The sequence below is a fragment of the Simochromis diagramma genome, unplaced genomic scaffold (assembly GCF_900408965.1).
Source record: "Simochromis diagramma unplaced genomic scaffold, fSimDia1.1 OVJJ01000344.1, whole genome shotgun sequence".
Lineage (NCBI taxonomy): Eukaryota > Metazoa > Chordata > Actinopteri > Cichliformes > Cichlidae > Simochromis > Simochromis diagramma.
In genome coordinates this window covers 14,356,649-14,376,127 of record NW_024387375.1, presented here as the reverse complement: position 1 = coordinate 14,376,127, position 19,479 = coordinate 14,356,649, and the positions used below count along the sequence as shown (strand labels likewise).

Genomic DNA, 19,479 nt, shown 5'->3' with positions numbered 1-19,479 from the left:
ACCAAAGAAGAGGCCCTGAACTATAGAAATTATATTTCAATAAAGAGTAGAAAATCATTTACTATGGCAACTAAACTCTGCAGTTATAATTAATTATAATAATTTTTAATTAGTAATCTATTATTATTAGTATTATTATTAATTAAGTTAATTATTTATTTATTTTGTGGCTACCTAATTCAAAATGGGCACATGTCAGTAAAAGATGCAGGTTTTAATGATTTTCATTTTTTCCCCATTTTCTGCCTTTTCTGTGAAAACTAGTCATACTGGTATACATTTAATACAAAGAAACAAAGAAGGATACCATAGAAATGCAGGTCATCGCCCAAATATTGTACACAACTTGATAAATTAGCTACACTAGCACACATAATAATAGAAAAGCCCTTTATTGTCATCGTACATGCACAGTGTATCCTAGATGGTTTTCTAGAAAACTCATCTAGAATCGTAGATCCCTTAAGAAGAATTTAGAAAATGACTCTTCTGCCATGTCTTTTATTCTGACTGTGTCCCAGATAGGATGATCATAACTGGAAAAGGCACGCTCCCCTGATGCCATCCTTGTTATTGCCCTCCTCCTTAGTCATCTTCCTGCATTGCTCTCTTTTCTGTCATTTCCTCATTGCTCTGACATCCTATAGGAGTATACATCAATGTCTATCTCATTCTTTCTGTCCTTTTACTTCATCGCAACACCATCCCTGTTTTTTCGTATTCTCTTCATGCCTCCTCACCCCTTGTTCCAGCTCTTCACTCCTTTATCTTTTCTCTCCCTCAGACATTCTCGACAACTTGATGTACAGTAAGACTCTGTGTATGGATGCCAAGCAGTCTTGGGGAAACCATTATGATGTCCACAGTCTGTACGGGTACTCTATGGTGCTGGCTAGTGAAAAGTGAGTACATCAATAATCAATGACAGGAAGAGTTCAGGTTGTGCTACGAAGGCCAACTTTCTGCCACCCATTCAGTATATTGAGACTCTGGGAAACTCAAAATACACTGTGAAAATAATGTAATATACATAATTTTCTAAATGAAGAGTTGTAGAATCAGATGTTACTGACCCATTGTGCTAAAGTCCAGAGCAGTTGACTTGACTTCAATGTGTTAAATCCGAAAACTTGTTTTAATGAGTCTAGCTTCCAGTGTGTTTGAATGAATTTCTCATTGGAGTCTGGCCCTGAAACAGTTTAATGACCCATTATGTGCACAAACTTAGAAAGGAGTATTAAATATATTGTTGGTGCTGGCAATCTGTTGAGGAGGGATAAAAAAGTGCTTCACCATACTCAGGTTTATTATTATTAATGTTTTATACTTGCTAACCAGTTAGTATTGGTTCATCTTATTTCCTTATCTGAATGCTGTTGTAGGGCTCCATTGTCTTGAACTACAGTAGTCCTTGTTCTCAGCAACCTTGCTGAATTTGGCATAGATGTGTATGAGCCATTTTTTGGCCTACTGCAATTTCTTATTACAGTGGCCTCTGAGCCCATTGCTGATCCTCCAGAGAGCAGGACAAGGCCTACCATCACTACCTGCAGTCCAACGCAATGCAGTGGGAGTTCTTCTTAGAGACAAGATACTCAGTAGACAGAAAAACACTGGGGAAAATAAAATAAAGATCCCTAGCCAGCAAGCATTTAAAGAACCAAGAGATTAGGGATGGGTACCGGTTCTGACATAAACGGTAGTAACCAGACCGAAAAGCAGCGCACATTTTTGTGCTTTATTTCGGTGTTTATTTTCCCTGAGATGTCACACACTTTGGATTCCAGCCAATCATTTTACCTTTGCAAGCGTAGTAGGCGGGCCCAGGTACATATGTTCTTTTAGAGCAGAGCTACAGAATAAAAAGTCTGGCTGTACTTCACAGCAAAAGATGCAAACTCAGCAGCCTGCAACAAGTGCTTTAAGCTGATACTGTGCAAAGGAGGCAACACCTCGAATCTGATGAAACACCTGACGACATATGGCGTTTTTTTAAAAGCCGAGAACTGCACCGTATTTGATAGCTTGCTGCGAGACCTCACATTGAGCACATCTACTGCGGGTGTGGTGCCTGTTATCGGTCCCGGAGTTAGCAACATCCCCCAAAAACCCGAAGAGGAGAGTCCTGGCTCCTAGCCCTGCCAGTGTAGCAGAAATGATGATGGCAGTAATCTAGAGATGATGGCAGCAGCAGCCGTTCTTCTCTGGGTCAGTAGCTTAATGTTGTTCGTGTGTAATTTACGTTGAGTAGGCTAACCACGTTATTACATTAATGCATGTAAGGTGAACTAGCAAACACCGTCTTAGTTACATGAGGCTGTCTTCGTGTTTGATGGCAGATACTCCCTTCACCCTGGCCAAAAAGGCTAAAATGACCAAAGAAAAAGTGGGAAAACAGCTAAACATGAGCGGTTTTTGGACAAAGTTGGTGTTTCTCCCCCCCCTATTGATTAAGCACTTTTTCCAGCCAAGAGTGATACCATAAATCCCCTATAGCTGCAGAAAAGGCTAACACTGTTATCTTTTTTACTAAAAAACAGCTAAACATAAGAGGTTTTTGGACAAAGTTTGTGTTCTCCATTCTTTAATCACCGGTTCGAGCACAGTTTAAGCACCGGCACCGTTTCAAAAGTACCGGTTTGGTACTGGTATCGGATAAAACCTAAACAACACCCATCCCTACAAGAGACATGATTCAAAGTTACAGTTTGACAGGTTGGTTTAATACAATTTGTAGACCTAAGACAGCACTGTGGATCCAGAATAATGGTGAAGGAAACTGTTGCTGCTGATCTGTATCAGAAACCTAGATGTCAAATTTTCCTAACAATGCAGCCAGTAATATAAAGTAATATAAAACTGTAATATTCTTCTGCTAGTGTATCCTGACTCATCAGTGCATAAGCTTTAAGAGCTAACTTGAATGGCAATAAAAATCATTTACAAAAAAATCTCATAAAACCATTTTGCAGCCTTGCATTTTCCTCAGTGTGGCAAATGTTTTATAACTTTTATTTAATGTTTAAACTCTGCTCATGTCAATTCTCCGAAGTTACATCACTACCCTCGTAACCACATTTACACTCGAAAGAAACAATCTGCCTATATATGGTAACACACACATACACAGACACAGCCCACTCAAGACCATGAAATACAAGCTCCCTGAAGTGAGCTTGCTGACTCACTGTTTTGGTATTAAAGCTAGCTCATCATTCTTTTGTCAGCTTTCCTACTCATTTCTTTTCTTCTTTCTTAGTCTACTAATTAAAATGTATTACTGGCAGGAGACACATTTTGTAAACATCATCAGGGCTTTATATTGTCGTGGAGATTGATAATGCTTCGATTTTGTTTGAATAAAATATTAATGTGTAGTGGTAAATCAATTCTGGCTACGCTTCCTTGCGTTATCTATCTTTCTCTCTGATCATTTGTGTTTGTGCATATGCATGCGATATCTGTTTCTCCCTTGTGCTCTCTCTGACTCTCTTTTTTGTCCCATTGTCCTTTTATCTTAATGACCCTGTATCATCTGCTTGTCTTCTTGTTGAATTCTCTGCCACAGAGCTCTGCAGCGTGTTTTTGGAGCAAACCGTACCCTGTTGCTGACCCGCTCCTCCTTTCCAGGTGTGGGAAAATATTCAGGTCACTGGCTGGGGGACAATGGTGCCAACTGGAATGACATAAAATGGGCTATCCCTGGCATGCTAGAGTTTGGCCTCTTTGGAATACCCTATGTGAGTAGCAAACATTCAGAGAAGGTCATGTAATGGTCATATCATTTTTAAAATGGCTAAAATCATTTGATAAGACAAATAAATATGACCATTCAAGTTTTTATTTTCACTTCAGCAAAGCATTGAAGAATGAAAACACACATATATATATAATAATAAATAAATAAATATGTATATATATATCTCATTTGTACTCTACAGAAAGCTCCAGAACCAGTCATAGAACTTAATCTGTTTGTTAGCGTGTGTTTCTGGCACTTGGATGGTTCTCTCTTTTGCTTTTTTTAAAGAAGATTTAGTTGTCATTGGGATGTATGTGTCTTGAATAAGATCCATTAAAATGTCTGCACCAACAGCAGTTTTCTTTCCTGGAACAACACCACGTTCAGAAAACACACTCCTAGCCAGTAACCGAGTGGACCTTGTACTTTCTTGTGTGTATCGCTAGTGTGCAGATTTCAAACTGCAGTAAGAAAACGACAGGGAGTCCAGTGCACATGCAAACACACACATGCACACGCCTCCAGCTGTGCACAGCAGGTAGTCATATATACATGCCAACTTCTCCTGCTGGGACTGTGTCAAGCAGATTTTGGGTTCCTCAGTAGACACACGCTCACACGAACGCAGAGAGAAAGACGGAAAGAAAGCAGGAGAAATAGGATTTGGATCGATTCCCTCCCATTGAGGCTGTTGTAAAATGTGGCCGGTAGTAAACAATAGAAAGCAAACAGTCTCTGCAGACTGGCCTTTGACTGAAGTCTCTTTCTTGGACTCCATGAAAGCAATTAATGTAAATAAAGATTACAACCCACATCTACTGTTTGCCAGTAAATCCTCACTAAATGGAGCCAGCATGAAGAGAGGCATTTTAGAAGATAAATATAAAGGCAGTTATCACACTGGTGCTACAAGAGATTTGTTAACCTTACAGTTGGACCATTTTTTAACCAGGCCATAATGAAACATTAGTAATCTAGAGATCTTTTATTTTCAAGTTCAAGTTTTCTCAGAGTTTGTCAAATGTTATTCCAGTTTGATTTTTCCGATATAACAATATTAGGATGTTGTTAGAACTGAACCTGTAGGTTCTGGCTAAATGTCATTGTAAATGTTTTTCAGATTGGAGCTGACATCTGCGGTTTCTTTGATGACTCCACTGAGGAGTTGTGTCGTCGCTGGATGCAGGTCGGGGCTTTCTACCCCTTCAGTCGGAACCACAACGCTGAGGGGTACAAGGTACTCCCAGATTTCTTATATTAGATTGTCAATCTATATATTACAACTTTGCTGTTTGGTGTAAAGTACTGCAGGGTATACACATTATTCCATAACATTGTATAGGTGCTATGAAATCCGAGCAGTTAAAAACTTTTTGTAGCCGTGGAGATTATCACCTCACTGGTGCAAGTACAGCTGAATCTGTGTTTAACACTGAGGATGCAAGCTGCTGAAAAACACAACATTTGAGTCTGAAATAAAATATTACTCACAATCTCAATGGTGCAATGAAATTTAAAGGAATTGATATTGATATACATAAAGTTATTGCAATATGGTGGATTCTCCACATCAGCTGCAGTATTGCACTGACTGCCTTTCTTAACTTTCTGACTGGACAATCGCTCTTCAAGAAGAGAGTCAGTATTCATTTTCAGTGACAATGATTTTCAACAGGTGGTAATATTAACAGAGTAAAAATTATGTTTATATTTAACAAGCAGGCTAAAACGTTAAATGTCACAGGTCAGATCAGTGGCTTAATGTCACTGAGAAACACAGGGAAGGCGTCTGCTGAGCCTAGAAGAGTGCTTATATTGCCACTGAGCTATTTATATAGATGAACACAAATGGCTTATGCGAAAATCATTCTACACTATTGAATCGCATGAAAACTGATGCTCCCACAACATTTTCCGTTTGGGGTGGGGGTTGGTGATAGTACTTGCTTGAAGACAGGGACACGATGATGATGAATCTGATGTACAATTTCCACTAAACAAGACAGCTAAAGTGTGACCTTTGCTTTGCCCTAATCATGGCGCTCATCACATCCCATACAGATAGTCCAAACACACACACAGACACAAATGAGTTTTCATCAGACTGTCAGAGTTGCTGGAGGCATAAATGATTAGCCAGATGAGAGGACCACGGCCTGTAAGCAGCTAATCACCCTCACACTTACCACACTTACCACTGTCATCAAATTAACATCATACCTCTGTTTCTTTCTCTCACTTTTTCATTTATTTTTTCTTTTGCTCTTTGTCTTTATAAACTGTACTTTTAGATTGCTCCAATGTAAAGGTAATTTTGTGGTTATTCATTATGATTAAGGTTAATGTGTATTTGCTCATGGTAATTTTCCACTTTCTCATCCCTCCTCTTTACTGGTTTATCATCACTCACTTCCTTTAATTTCAGTGATTTTTCTTTCCTTCTCTTGCTCAAACATATTCCCTCCTTTGCCATCTTATCTCGTTCCCATTGTTTTTCAGTAACTAATGGACAAATATGTTTTATTTTCTCTATTATTTCTTGTTCATTAACACCATCCCTTTACTCCATCTTTCTGTCTCCAGCCTCAGGATCCAGCTGTTTATGGTGCTGACTCAGCACTGGTCCGGAGTTCCAAACATTACCTGAACATACGTTATACACTTTTGCCTTACCTCTACACGCTATTCTACAAAGCCCACACTGCAGGAGAGACTGTTGTACGTCCTGTTCTGCATGAGTAAGTCCCATCTACTATTGAGTTAAGTCATTATGCTACCAATTCAAACAGAGACACAAACAAACTGCAGTTGCTTCAACTCACCTGTGGACATACCTCACAAATACCTATTCCTAACCACCAAAACCTTAAATCTTCCAAAAGTATTTCTCATGTACTTCATACTGTGTATTGCTGGAGACCTCAGTAAGTGCAGTGCTAAACCGGGGCGTTCTGAGGAGTGGATGTCTTTTCATCTCAGCTAGGTCACTTTGGCATCATCTGACAGATCACAGATGATGTTACACTGCTGTGACCTCCTAATGACCAGATCACACAACATAGTTGATAAATCAACCTCCAACGATGGTGACATCCATATTTGTTGATGTCCTTGTGATTCCTGTGACAGTGGGCACTGTGCTAGTTGCATACAAGCAAAGTAATTTATTCAATAATAGGGCATTTGTCTTGGTCACTACCATCATTCTGATGCCACAGAAGAGTGTGACATTATCATCTGCAAGGTCATAGGTGATGTCACAGTACCTCTGAAGGTGTTATCTAGGAGCAAAGAGAAGACTAGCATCATGTTGTTTGGATAACTCCCTGGTTATCCAAACAACCTGATGCTACTATACCGTAACTCTGTCCACAAATACTCCCACCAAGACGGAAATAGACAGTATAAACAACTGTCAAGGCAGGCAAAAACAAAAATTCCTTGATTTCCTTTTTTTCCTAAAGAAAGAAAATGAGCAATTTTACATAGTGAAAAGCTCTGTTCCAAGTGCCTGAAAGCTAGTAGCTGAAACCTGGCAACCCTGGCCTATAAACTAAAAAGTGATGTCACTGGCAATGAATGAAAGGACAACATGCCAACAGAAACTAAGACCTTGGCAAGACAGCAATTCCAAATCGAGTGAATACACTCCTGTTTGAGTGGTTTTATTTTTAAAAGCACAAGAAAAATTAAATGTTTTGGCAATCAAACAACCAGCAAACCACATGATAAACAGATAGCGAGAAGCACAAGGACCGTGTTGCAGTACAACTGTTCATCCCTTTCACCATTCAAAAAAACACCAAGGGCATTAACAAAACATAATGGCATCCAAGTGACAAGTTGTAAAGTATATGCATGACTCTACGAGCTACTTGTAGAGTTCAACAGGAAGAAACGGACTGGAGATTAGTAGCCACACAGCTTAAATGAGCCAGCCAGGGTAAAACATGGAAAATGTGATCTAGTAAGACATGAACTAATAAATTAGAAAAATCAAAGGGTGAACATTAATTTAATGTTAATATAAAGTTTAGAATTGTAACAAAGCATAGACATCCTAAAGCTTTTCTAAAACATAAACTGGAAAATAAAATGTACGGTCTTACATTACATTTTTACAATTACATTTTGGCTGGACACAGCATAATGACAAAGATGCCTAATTTAATATATATTCTTCCTTGCCCAAGGTTCTATTCTGACAGCGAAACCTGGACAGTAGATCGCCAGTTCCTCTGGGGAAAATACCTGCTCATCACACCTGTATTGGATCCAGTAAGTTAAAACACAGAGAGAGAGACATATCAGAAACAGAATACATATACATATGAAGATACTTTGGTCAAAATGACATCATACACATTACTTAAAGAAATGTACATAGAAAATGGAGAAACATGTCTTGCAGCTGAACAGCTACTCACTCACACAGTCACACACACGCACACAGCGTGACCTCCACTGGGAAAACATGACATGGGATTTTCTTTGTTGCCCTCCCCTACTCTCATCCCTCTTTCTTCTCTCTTCCATATCCTCCCTCTTTTCTCTGAGCTCTAATGAGAGCACTGACCTCATTACGAGCAGATTAGAAGTGTAGATAGAGTGTGTACTCTTGTGTTTGTTTCAGTGTGTGTGTGTCTGTGCGCTTGGGGTTTGGTGTGTGTGTGTGTGTGTGTGTGTGTGCATGCGTGCAGCTGCCTGCATATGTAAATGTGTGTGCCTGTAGGCACATATGTATGTGTGCATATGCAGTGATTGCGGTCATGTCAAAGTGGCCTGAATAATAAGCAATTTAGTGCGGCCTCTCGTGAATTACAGAATAGTGGAAAGCGAATTGGATTCATTGTCGGGCTGAGGATGAAGTAACTTCAATCAGTGTAATTGTGAAAAAAGTTTCTAATACAAGAACTGTGTGTGTGGGGGGGGCTTTGTGATGCTTTAGAGTTTACGTCTTACAGAGTATAGGGAAAGGAAAGGAAGAAGCATGAGGCAACTGTGCAGGATGTTATTTTTGTGAACCAAGACAAATGCACCTATTTGGGATGCCTTCACAGCCAGAGACACAATTCAACTGCTGTTGTGCAGTTGGAAACAGGATAGGATAAAAAGACATCCATTATCAGTGGGTGTGTTGGGGCATCAATTATGACTCACTGCTCATTTCCCTTCTCTTTAAAAGCAATGTGCTTTCCATCAAAGTGCCCTGATAATTGAACAGAGAGAAATGTTTAGAAGTCCTCCAAGGAGGGGAAAATATGACCTTGCTTGTGATGGTGAAGACATGCCCTTGAATAAATTTACAGTAGGTAAAGTTATTCAGGAGTTGGATTAAACATTTGCTTTACAATGTTGTCTTTGTCTGTAGGTGGCATTGGGAAGAACTGCAGGGTTACTTTGGGTAAATAGGGTCATCTTCCAGAGTCTGACCTATAGAGGTCATGCGTTTAAACGTACACTCTATACCAGCGGTCCCCAACCTTTTTTGCGCCACGGACCGGTTTATGCCCGACAATATTTTCACGGACCGGCCTTTAAGGTGTCGCGGAAAAATACAACAAAATAAAACTAGTACCGGTACCGAAAAAAAGAAAATTTATTCATAACATGCGTGAAAAGACCAAGGAAAATCAAGTAAACGATAAAAACAACAACAAAATAACGCTGAAAACCGATAAAAACCCTGAAAACTATACATTTCACACCTGAGCCTCAACTGTGAGCCCGGTACCAAACGACTCATGGACCGGTACCGGTCCGAGGCCCGGGGGTTGGGGACCACTGCTCTATACCCAAACGTATTTGCTTATCTGGCTTCATATGTATATGTATTTGAGTGACGTCGCATCTTAATCCATAGGGTTTAATATAATGTCGGCCCACCCTTTGCAGCTATAACAGCTTCAACTCTTCTGGGGGGGCTTTCCATAAGGTTTGAGAGCTTACCATTATTCCAGGAGAGCATTTGGGAGGTCAGACACTGATGTTGGAGGCCTGGTTCACAGTCTGTGCTCTAATTCATCCTATTAGGTTGAGGTCAGGACTCTGTGGAGACCAGTCAAGATCTTCAACACCAAACCTGCTCATCTATGTCTTTATGGACCTTGCTTTGTGCAATGGTGAGCAATCATGTTGGCACAATGCAGTTAGACAAGTATTGGTCTCTGACAACCACCAAATCCAGACTCAGAAGTGTGACTCATTACTCCAAAGAACACTTCTCAATGCGCCCTAGTCCAGTGGCAGCATGCTTTACACCACAACATCTGATATGTTGCATGGCGCTTGGTGATATAAGGCTTGGCTGTAGCTGCTCAGCCATGGAAATCCATTCCACTGTTCTTTAGAGCAGCGGTCCCCAACCTTTTTTGCGCCACGGACCGGTTTATGCCCGACAATATTTTCACGGACCGGCCTTTAAGGTGTCGCGGAAAAATACAACAAAATAAAACTAGTACCGGTACCGAAAAAAAGATTATTCATACACCGTGAAAAGACCCACGAAGACCGAGTTAAAGATAAAAACAATTAACAAAATAACGCTGAAAAAAACCGATAAAAACCCTGAAAACCATACATTTCACACCTGAGCCTCAACTCTCGCGGCCCGGTACCAAACGACTCACGGCCCGGTACCGGTCCGAGGCCCGGGGGTTGGGGACCGCTGCTTTAGATAATCTGAAGGCCACATGAAGTCTGGAGGTCGGTAGCGATTTACTCTACAGAAAGTTGGTGACCTCTGCACACTGTGCACCTCAGCATCTGTGATTCTACATGGCCTACTGCTTCATGGTTGAATTGCTGTAGTTCCCATTTGGTTCCACTTTGTTTTAAATCCATTAACAGTTGACTGTGTAATATTTCATAGTTAGTGAAATTTCACTACAGGACTTGCTTTACAGGTGGCATCCCTTCACAGTACGCTGGAATTTACTGAGCTTCTTAGAGCAACCCATCCTTTCACAAATATTTGTAGAGTTAGTCAGCATGCATAGGTGGCCACTTGTGGCCATGGAGGGGATTGGAGCACCTGAATTCAGTCATTTGGATGTGTAAGTGAAAACATTTGGCAATATAGTGTATGATCCTGACCAGTCTGCATAGTTATTTATGCATACCGGTACATGGACATTAAAACTTTTGTACTATCATTTATGTAAGGTTATGACTTTTACAAAAGGGTCTAAATTCTCGTTTCACCATTTTGGAAAAGGGTGCCATGCAAATAATGTTCAGGTACAGAGCCCAGCGCCCTAATGGATGCCCCTGTTTCTGTCTGTTTAGACAAAAACAGTAAATTTTCTTTTACCATGAAAATTGTTTTCATGTGATTAATCAGCTTAAGAAGGGTTATATTGCAGTGTCGTCGAAGTGTTTTTGTCCTCTTGTATGCAATTTCAAAAGGATTCGGGTGGCAAGAGTATGCTCACTATATGTGACGGCTGTGTCATGCTCTGAAGGGCAATATAAAGAGATATCATCAAGGGTCAAAGGATGATCTTTAACAACCCTTGATATTCTACACTCACCTTTTTAACTATTCTCTACTATACTCTATCTGTTCTTTATTTAATCCTTTGTCTACTTGCCTATCCATTTCTCTAATGATGCTTTCTCCATCCTGCAGATCAATCAATGCTTTAACCTTGATCTCTGTGATAAACTGAAGAGATCTCCTGCACTCTATCTCTGTCATCCCCTCTGGTCTTCATCCATACTTCTACTCTCATGCCCGTTTCTCCCTTTTTCTTTTCAGCTCATCCTTTCATCAAACGTTGGCTCCCTCGTCTCATCTGCATTCTCTTAATCAGCTGCTGTCTACTCACCCTTGTGATCCCATTTCATTTCATCCCACTTCTCTTTCACTCTGTGTCTCATACTCTCCCTCTCTTTCTCTCTCTCTCTCTCTGCCGCTCTCATTTAATTCAGCTGCCATCTGATCATTCTGCCAGTATGAATCTTTGGCTCACCTGATCAAATCTTACCTTATAGCTAACTGAGATTCAGTGCTCCAAATAAGGATACAGGCTTCGTGCTGTTTCCCTATCAAACGCAGTTAGCAGCCATGCTAAGTCCTGCAGTCCCTTCCCGTTAGTCAGTGGTGTGAGTGATAGGAGCCGCGAGCAAATCCGACACCAGAAAACGAGGTATAGGGGGAGCATCCATTTCCCCAGGCTGTCATCCCACAGGCTGTGCAGCAGTTGTGACTGGTGATTTACGTCAAAGTGTGAATCTGTGGCCCTTAAGGGGGTGTTAAGTCATTTAATTTGGTTAGCAGGCCATTATTTTTATATATTTGATCATATTTTAGTCTTTCTTCTTTTACTATGTCCTGTTTTTTTTCTTTTACTTCTCAAATTTAATAATTTGGTGTTATTTGTCATTGTTTAAATATGCCTCGCCACTATTCTTCTTGTCCTCCTGAATCCCCTATTTCATGTTCCTAATGACAGACCTTAACAGTCCACAAAAAGGACAGCGTGAGAGAGACAGAGAGAGAGAGAGAGGAGGTGAGAGAGTAATTGGAAGGGAGATGCTTTTGCCATCAGTGCCCGTGACAGGCCTTGGCCTGTGCAGTTGTCACACTGTATTTCACAATATAGAATTTTTTTGAGAAGGACCTGTAGTTTGCGCTTTCTTTAGCTGTGCCCCCTGTGAATGTCTCTCTCTCTCTCTCCCTCTGTTCTGCACTGTCACAAAGAACAGTGAAGTGACAATGCTATCAAAGGCTTGGTGCTCGTCTATTGATTGCCCCCGTCTGTCCACCACCTTAAGCCATCAAAGGCTGTCACCTATCAGTTGTTGCTTGATGCCGTCTTTCCCATCGTCTCTTACATCATAGTATTGTAGACTGAAATGTCACAAGGCCTGTGTGGAAACTTTGTATTGGATGATAGGCAATTTAAGAATTTTTCTTTGATGGGGACATTTTATCTTCATTTTTACAATTAAGTGGCAGTTATATATAGCAGAAAGGGCTATCCTCACTTTCTTCGAGGCACTTTCTCTGGAGATATATGCAAATAGATAGTCATGCAAGTGTTGTGTTCTTGTGTTTTTTGTAGGGTGTGGATAAGGTGTCGGCATATCTACCTGATGCTCGGTGGTACGACTACGAGACGGTAAGGATATTTTTTCCTCATTGGAAATGTTTCCTCTAAAGTAGCACAACTATCTGTTAGATGTATGGGTCTGTAACTGTATTTGTAAAGTAGCACAACTACTGCCTTTAATGGAGTTGTATACATTAATTTACACACTTGTAGAAACCACAATTCTTTAAATTCTTGCTGAAATGTTCACTTTACTTAATAGCAAAGGTAACTACCAGAGGCTTACTGGAGGTTGTCCAAGTTAAGTGCACATTCATAAATTGCACTCTTTTTATGGTTTGATGGTCATAAAACTGTGTATAACCCACAATGCAGGAAAGCTGGGTTTTAACTTCAGACATCACAGTATAGGCAGTTTTTAAATCTCATTTAGGGAAGCAAAATAATAAAATATCTTCAATATAATAAACTCTCAATCAAAAACAGCTTCCTTAAAAATCTCATTGAGCTGAATTAACATAATAAGCCTTGTAATCAAAATAAATCAGATAGATTGGGGGGAGGCTTACATTTGTCACAAAAACATGTAAAACACAACCTGTCACATGAAAGTTGATGCCTCAAGTTGTTGTTTGAGACTGAGAGACTAAAGTGATAAGACAGAGTAGGAATGAGGACAAAGAGCGAGAGAGGGGACAAGGAAGAAAAGAGAGAGGCTATCTCCCTGACAGAGAGATAAAAGAGGTGTTAAGTTCCTTTGGGACCTTATTTAGCCGTCACAGTGGCGATGTAAAGCGCCCACTGATCAGATGAACGATTAGATTGCCTGTCTTACTGCCGGCCCCTTGTCCTGGTTGGTCCCCTGTGATTATCTGGGTAGGAGGATAGAAGGGTGGGGGAGCAATGATGTAGTGAAAATGACCATGAAAAACAAGTTACAGAGCAAAGAAATACTGGAGAAACACTCGGATGAGAACAAAACAGATGGGATGGGAGTTGAATGAAAAGAAAGGGGAAAGGATGGGTAGCGCAATTACACAGAGACAGAGGAAAGCATAAACAATAGAGAGGATGAGAAAGAGGCAACAGAAATGAAAATTACAGTATGCAGAAAAGAGGAAGATTGCAAGACTAAGAGGAGGAAGAGAAGAGAGGGCTAGAGAAGACCTCCTTAAGGCAGACAGTGAGGGGGAGATAAGATCTGAAATTGCTTATAGATGCTCCACTAACTCTAGCCCACACACACGCCCATATTGTACTGCATAAAATGACACACACGCACACACAGAAACAGACACATGCACACCCGGACACACCCTCACATAGAGCTCAGTGGGAATGGAGGAAACGGGATAAAAAAAAAAAGAATTAGAGCATCACAAGAGAGAAAACAGGACACGGTGAAGGAAGTAAGTAAAAAGGAGAAAAGGAAGAGATTGGGATTTTTTTTGTTAAATAGTTTTAGGCTGCTCTGAGGATTTAGTCCTCAGGGGATCAAACAGCTGAGCTCTAACTGGACCAGAGATGAATGGAGGGACACGTTTAAAAAGAGAGAGACAGAGAGAAATGTGAAGTTTATCATTATAATATTTTGAAAGCCAGTTTAACATCCAGATTTCATAAAGCCTGTTGTCAAGGGTGAGACAGGAGAACACCCTCACAAAAGGCCCAGTGTTCGTTTGTTTCCAAATCAGATGTCTTTTATAAATTACAGGGTGGTCACTTCATAATTGTTGCATGTGTTTACATACTCATTTGTGAGTACCCCCCACCCCCGCTCTGCTTATAGTATGAGACTAGAGTTTGATTAACAATTACTGATGATGACTAACTGGTTTAAAAGATCGGTGAACTCTGATTAAATACGATGAAGTAAAAAGCAATTAAAATTACATACCCTACATATGTATGGTATAAAAATAATTATATTTTTTCAATAAAAAGGAAAAACAGTCTGCATCGCATAGATTCTTTTGCCCACAAGAGGGAATTCAGTTAAATTAATATTTTATTCTGCTATCCTTCTGATCAGATGGAACAAGTGGCAGACCGCAAAAGGCATGTTGAAATGTACCTACCAGCAGAGAAGCTTGGATTACACATCAGGGGTGGAGCAATCCTCCCAACACAGAAGCCTAATGTCACCACAACATACAGGTACACACACACACACACACACACACACACACACACACACACACACACACACACACACACACACACACACACACAGATTATCACAAACATGTACATAATGGCAAACGTTGTATTCTTACATTTGGTGCATTTGTTTTATTCATGTGAACGCTATTTGTAATTTTATGTGTGTTTATGTATATTTAACTAGTCGGCATAATCCCATGGGTTTGATCATTGCTCTTGATGACCATGACAGCGCAGCTGGAGAGCTATTTTGGGATGACGGTGATTCCCGAGGTATTGTCTCCTTTCTTTTTTTTGTCTGTTTGCTAGTATGTTGTGTAATGCTATTACCACTGACTGGATTCTGGATACATTTTTTTTTCATCAAATGAAAGTTCTTATCTTTTTGAGTACAAAGAAAGGATATTAGCCACTGTGACTCTTAAATCACTTTCAGTTAGCTCATACGTATCAACAAGCTGAAGCTGTTACACTTTGCTGTGTAACTATGCATCATTTGTGTTCAAGTGCTGTGACAAAGATAAAGCTCTGCGTGTGCTTCTCTTTACAGACACAGTTAAGAATAGCAACTACATCCACTACAAGTTCACTGTTACCCAGGTAACTTTCCCTCACAAGTTCATACATCCTTTCTTTCAAATTGAGCCAACATATTTCTTTCAATCTGAGCTTAAGTCCAAAGTTCAAAACCACCCAAGAATTTTGACTTTACCACTCATGGTTGACCAATGTTGGGATGCTAAAGTATTGCTGGATCAAACTTTTTTTATGCTTTAAACTGCACTGAGGACTAAATTGGATGTTTAATGTATACATGACGTTACATTACATTACTCTGGGGTGGATGGCACTAAACTTATTGTGTGTTTGCAATTTGCAAATCTGGGATCATTTTTAGAAGGTCAAATTATGTGACTGTGTCATAATCATAGTCTGCTGTCTTGTAGGGAACACTGACGATGCAGGTGACCAACAATGGTTACAATGACCCAAACAACCTTAAGTTTGACAACATTATTATCCTTGGGGTACCTACTGTTCCCGCATCCGTCTCTGTGACTCATGTTGATGCTACAAACACTACTACAATATTAGATAACAACAATATAGACTACGATGGAGCCAAGAAGGTAAATTCAAGCATGTTTCTAGACATAATTATGCAAAAAAAGAAGCAACCTTTATTGTTTTTGTCTTGTTTGTGTTTGTCACACAGTCTTTATTTATAACACACGTGAATGTAGATTTTGTCAGACTATAGGTTATCTGCAGCAGCAGAAACCATTTTCTGAGTAAAAAAAAATCAAATATAGGAATAATAAAAAGAAAATCTTTAATCTAATATCCACAAAAAAGCAACATATATGACAGATATATTTAGTGACTAGTTAATGGAAACAATCAATATCAATATTATCAATCAATGAATTAATATAATAATAAGAAAGCACAGACTCTAGTATTGCATGACTGATGCAGAATGGACGACTTCTACAGCAGCCACACTTCTGTCATTTGTTTCAGTTTGACCAGGAATGAAACCATTATTGTTCACTTCAAGGTTAGCCTCTAAGTGTAACAAATGTTATCAATTTACATTGGGTGAAAATCATAAAAAAAAAAAACATCTGTGAGAGTGTGTGGGGGCATGTCATTATGAGAAAGAGAAAAAAAGAGTGAAAATGAACAACTAAGAGCAATGATTCTACAATAAGTGCCCAGGGTTAGGAGCAAAAGGCAAGAGTCTGTAAAGTGTCGAGAGACTCTTTAAGCAGTACTTTTTAGATTTTGTGTGTGTGTGTGTGTGTGTGTGTGTGTGTGTGTGTGTGTGTGTGTGTGTGTGTGTGTGTGTGTGTAAGTAACTGCATGTACATACACTATCAAGTATATGTGGCTGTGGCAGTGTTTGTTTAAATCCTTGAGGTCTCCTTGGTCACGGGCACAACCTTACATTTATCACAAGACACTGAGTTGTAATAATTTCCTGCGGGTTAAAGGCATCTGTGCTGTTAAACCTAAATTCTGGTTTGTCATGTTCATCAGTCTCCTTTTGCCTAGTCTGACCAATGAACATAGCTCACAGCTGCTAAAGATCATTAGTTTCATACACACTAAAATAAAAATCAATATTAAACAAGTCAGCCTGGAAGCTAAAATGTGTTTTATTTGATTACTTTATTTGATTTTTAAACAATTCATTCTTACTGTATGTTAGGGATGTTCTTGGTGACTAACTTGTTAGTGATGTAAAGAAGAGAAAAAAATAGACATAATAGACGAAAAATAGAAAAAAAAAAAGTGTGGACACTTTGGCTAACCTTAGCAATGCTAGCAGCGGTGATGCTGTCCACATCCCGATGTGTCATAAAGATGACACAGTCACATTGCCAGGCAGATCTGGGCTTTGTTCTCAATGGCTTCTGTAATCCCTGCACAAACACTTTCCTTCCTTAAAATTTATCCAATCCACAGGTGCTGACCCTGCAGAACCTTGACTTGATCTTGGGGGAGACCTATGTGGTAGAGTGGAAAGTACTACGTATTAACTGTCATCCAGAGGACAATGCAGATCAGGCTAAGTGCGAGGCCAGAGGCTGTATCTGGGATGTAAGTAGCCTACTGAATTTCTCATGTCGTAGGCTAACATACACATATCATTTTATTTTTCTGCCAAATAGTTGGAATTCTGTGTTAAAGGTAAATGATGAAAAGTGCAAATGCTTTCATTATATGGCAAATACTACTATGCAGACCAGCAGAAATCCAACTCAAGCATATTTGGATAAACATTTTGCTTTCAAAACTGCAGTAAATGAGCATCATCAGTGCCCAAACACTTACACTTACCCAGCTTCTTTGAAACCTGTTGCTGGCATCAAATTCAAAGTTAGCACAAATTAGAAATGCAATGACAATATCTCAGTTTGAACATTTGATTTGTTGCCTTCCTAACAATTGACACTTAAATATAGCCTTTTGGTGATTTGATGGTGTCAGTCTTGAAACTTTATTTCATAGTGCTCCGTTATGTTTTCTTTTTTCCCTACATAGCCAATTGCCATTGAAGGTGCCCCAAATTGCATCTATCCAGAAGACTATGGTTACAATGTCACATCATTAAGGGAAAGTAATGAGGGGATGACAATTGATATCATTCGGAACACAAAGTACAGGAGCAGTGGCCGTCCACAGTCCCGTGATATTGACACACTCCGTGTTGACATTAAATATCACAGCAGTGACATGCTGCAATTCAAGGTGTGTGCCTATTTTTTTGTTTTGTTCACGTAGTGGGGCAATAATTGATTCATGATTGATGTGCACAAATTGATGCAATAACAATTCCTCCACATGCAGATCTATGACCCAAATGATGATCGCTATGAGGTACCAGTGGAGTTGTCGGTTCCTGCAACTCCTGAGACTGAAGAGAGCAATAGGCTTTACAGGGTCGCTATTGTCCATTACCCATTCGGCATCCAGATTATTAGGAATAGCACCGGGACTATAATGTGAGTATCCAAAAGTTTTAGGTATGTTGAGGCTTTTCTTTAATGGATTTTTTTTTTCATGTGTTAAAATGTGTTTTCAACACTTGTATTTATTTGTTAAATAAAGCATAAATAGATAAAGCATAGATAGATAGATCGATATTCTCAGTTTTTCTTAAATAATACTAAATTATCCCACCAAGTAATAAAGTCAAAAATAGGTTAAAATTTCCATTTCAACTATTTCAACTAGAAACTCTTTTATCCTAAAAGATTAAAGTAACAATGCTGAGTCAAACCCTCTGGTGCAGTTACGCAGTCACATGAGATATGCTCAGGAAAGTTTCTCAGTCCATCAGTGCCTGAAGTTGTTTCCGCTTGTTCAGCATTCATGATGATGTCACATGAAGCAGCACAGGTTTGGAGTCTATTCAAAGAATATCTCAAAGCAAGGGTGACATTATTTTGTAGTTAAACCTCCAATGTTTTTTTTGGAACCGTCAGCTGAAATTTTACTAATTAAAATTTATGTTGAAGGGGTGCCTGCAGTTCCCCATGGGTCTTTATGCCTATTTATTTAAACATAATGTGAATTACTACCTTTGACTACTCCTTACCACAACCACCACACGCCTTCTCTTTTCTTTCTCTCGTCTGTCATTGGTTTAATTCCCTGTCTTTTCTCCTAGTTGGGATTCATCTGTGCCAGGTTTTACCTTCTCAGACATGTTCATCCAAGTGACAACTAAACTGCCATCTCAGTATGTTTATGGTTTTGGGGAAACGGAGCATAAAACTTATAAGCACGATCTAAACTATCATACCTGGGGTATGTTCTCCAAGGACCAGCCTCCTGGTGTAAGTATACTGTACCATAAACACGTAATGTTTGTTTCATTGAAACCATTTTTATGCTTGCTATGACATATGTAAAAGTTATGCAGTGAGTATCTTTTACCTCCTAAGACCCCAACTCTTCCACGGCATGCATTTTTAATTTCTCTTTGATATTTGGGCACATTAGGGA

At 39.6% G+C, this 19,479-nt stretch overlaps 1 protein-coding gene across 1 annotated transcript in view; it reads left to right on the top strand.

Moving 5' to 3' along the window:
- LOC120719884 (sucrase-isomaltase, intestinal-like) overlaps positions 1-19,479 on the top strand; it is a 58,895-nt gene that overhangs the window by 18,372 nt on the left and 21,044 nt on the right. The window contains exons 14-27 of the mRNA XM_040009443.1: positions 785-902; positions 3,569-3,740; positions 4,863-4,979; positions 6,326-6,480; positions 7,936-8,020; positions 12,811-12,867; positions 14,831-14,955; positions 15,146-15,234; positions 15,512-15,561; positions 15,909-16,091; positions 17,434-17,568; positions 18,013-18,219; positions 18,319-18,473; positions 19,142-19,310. Of these exons, the coding sequence (XP_039865377.1) occupies positions 785-902; positions 3,569-3,740; positions 4,863-4,979; positions 6,326-6,480; positions 7,936-8,020; positions 12,811-12,867; positions 14,831-14,955; positions 15,146-15,234; positions 15,512-15,561; positions 15,909-16,091; positions 17,434-17,568; positions 18,013-18,219; positions 18,319-18,473; positions 19,142-19,310 (1,817 nt within the window). The remainder of the gene's footprint in view (positions 1-784; positions 903-3,568; positions 3,741-4,862; positions 4,980-6,325; positions 6,481-7,935; positions 8,021-12,810; positions 12,868-14,830; positions 14,956-15,145; positions 15,235-15,511; positions 15,562-15,908; positions 16,092-17,433; positions 17,569-18,012; positions 18,220-18,318; positions 18,474-19,141; positions 19,311-19,479) is intronic.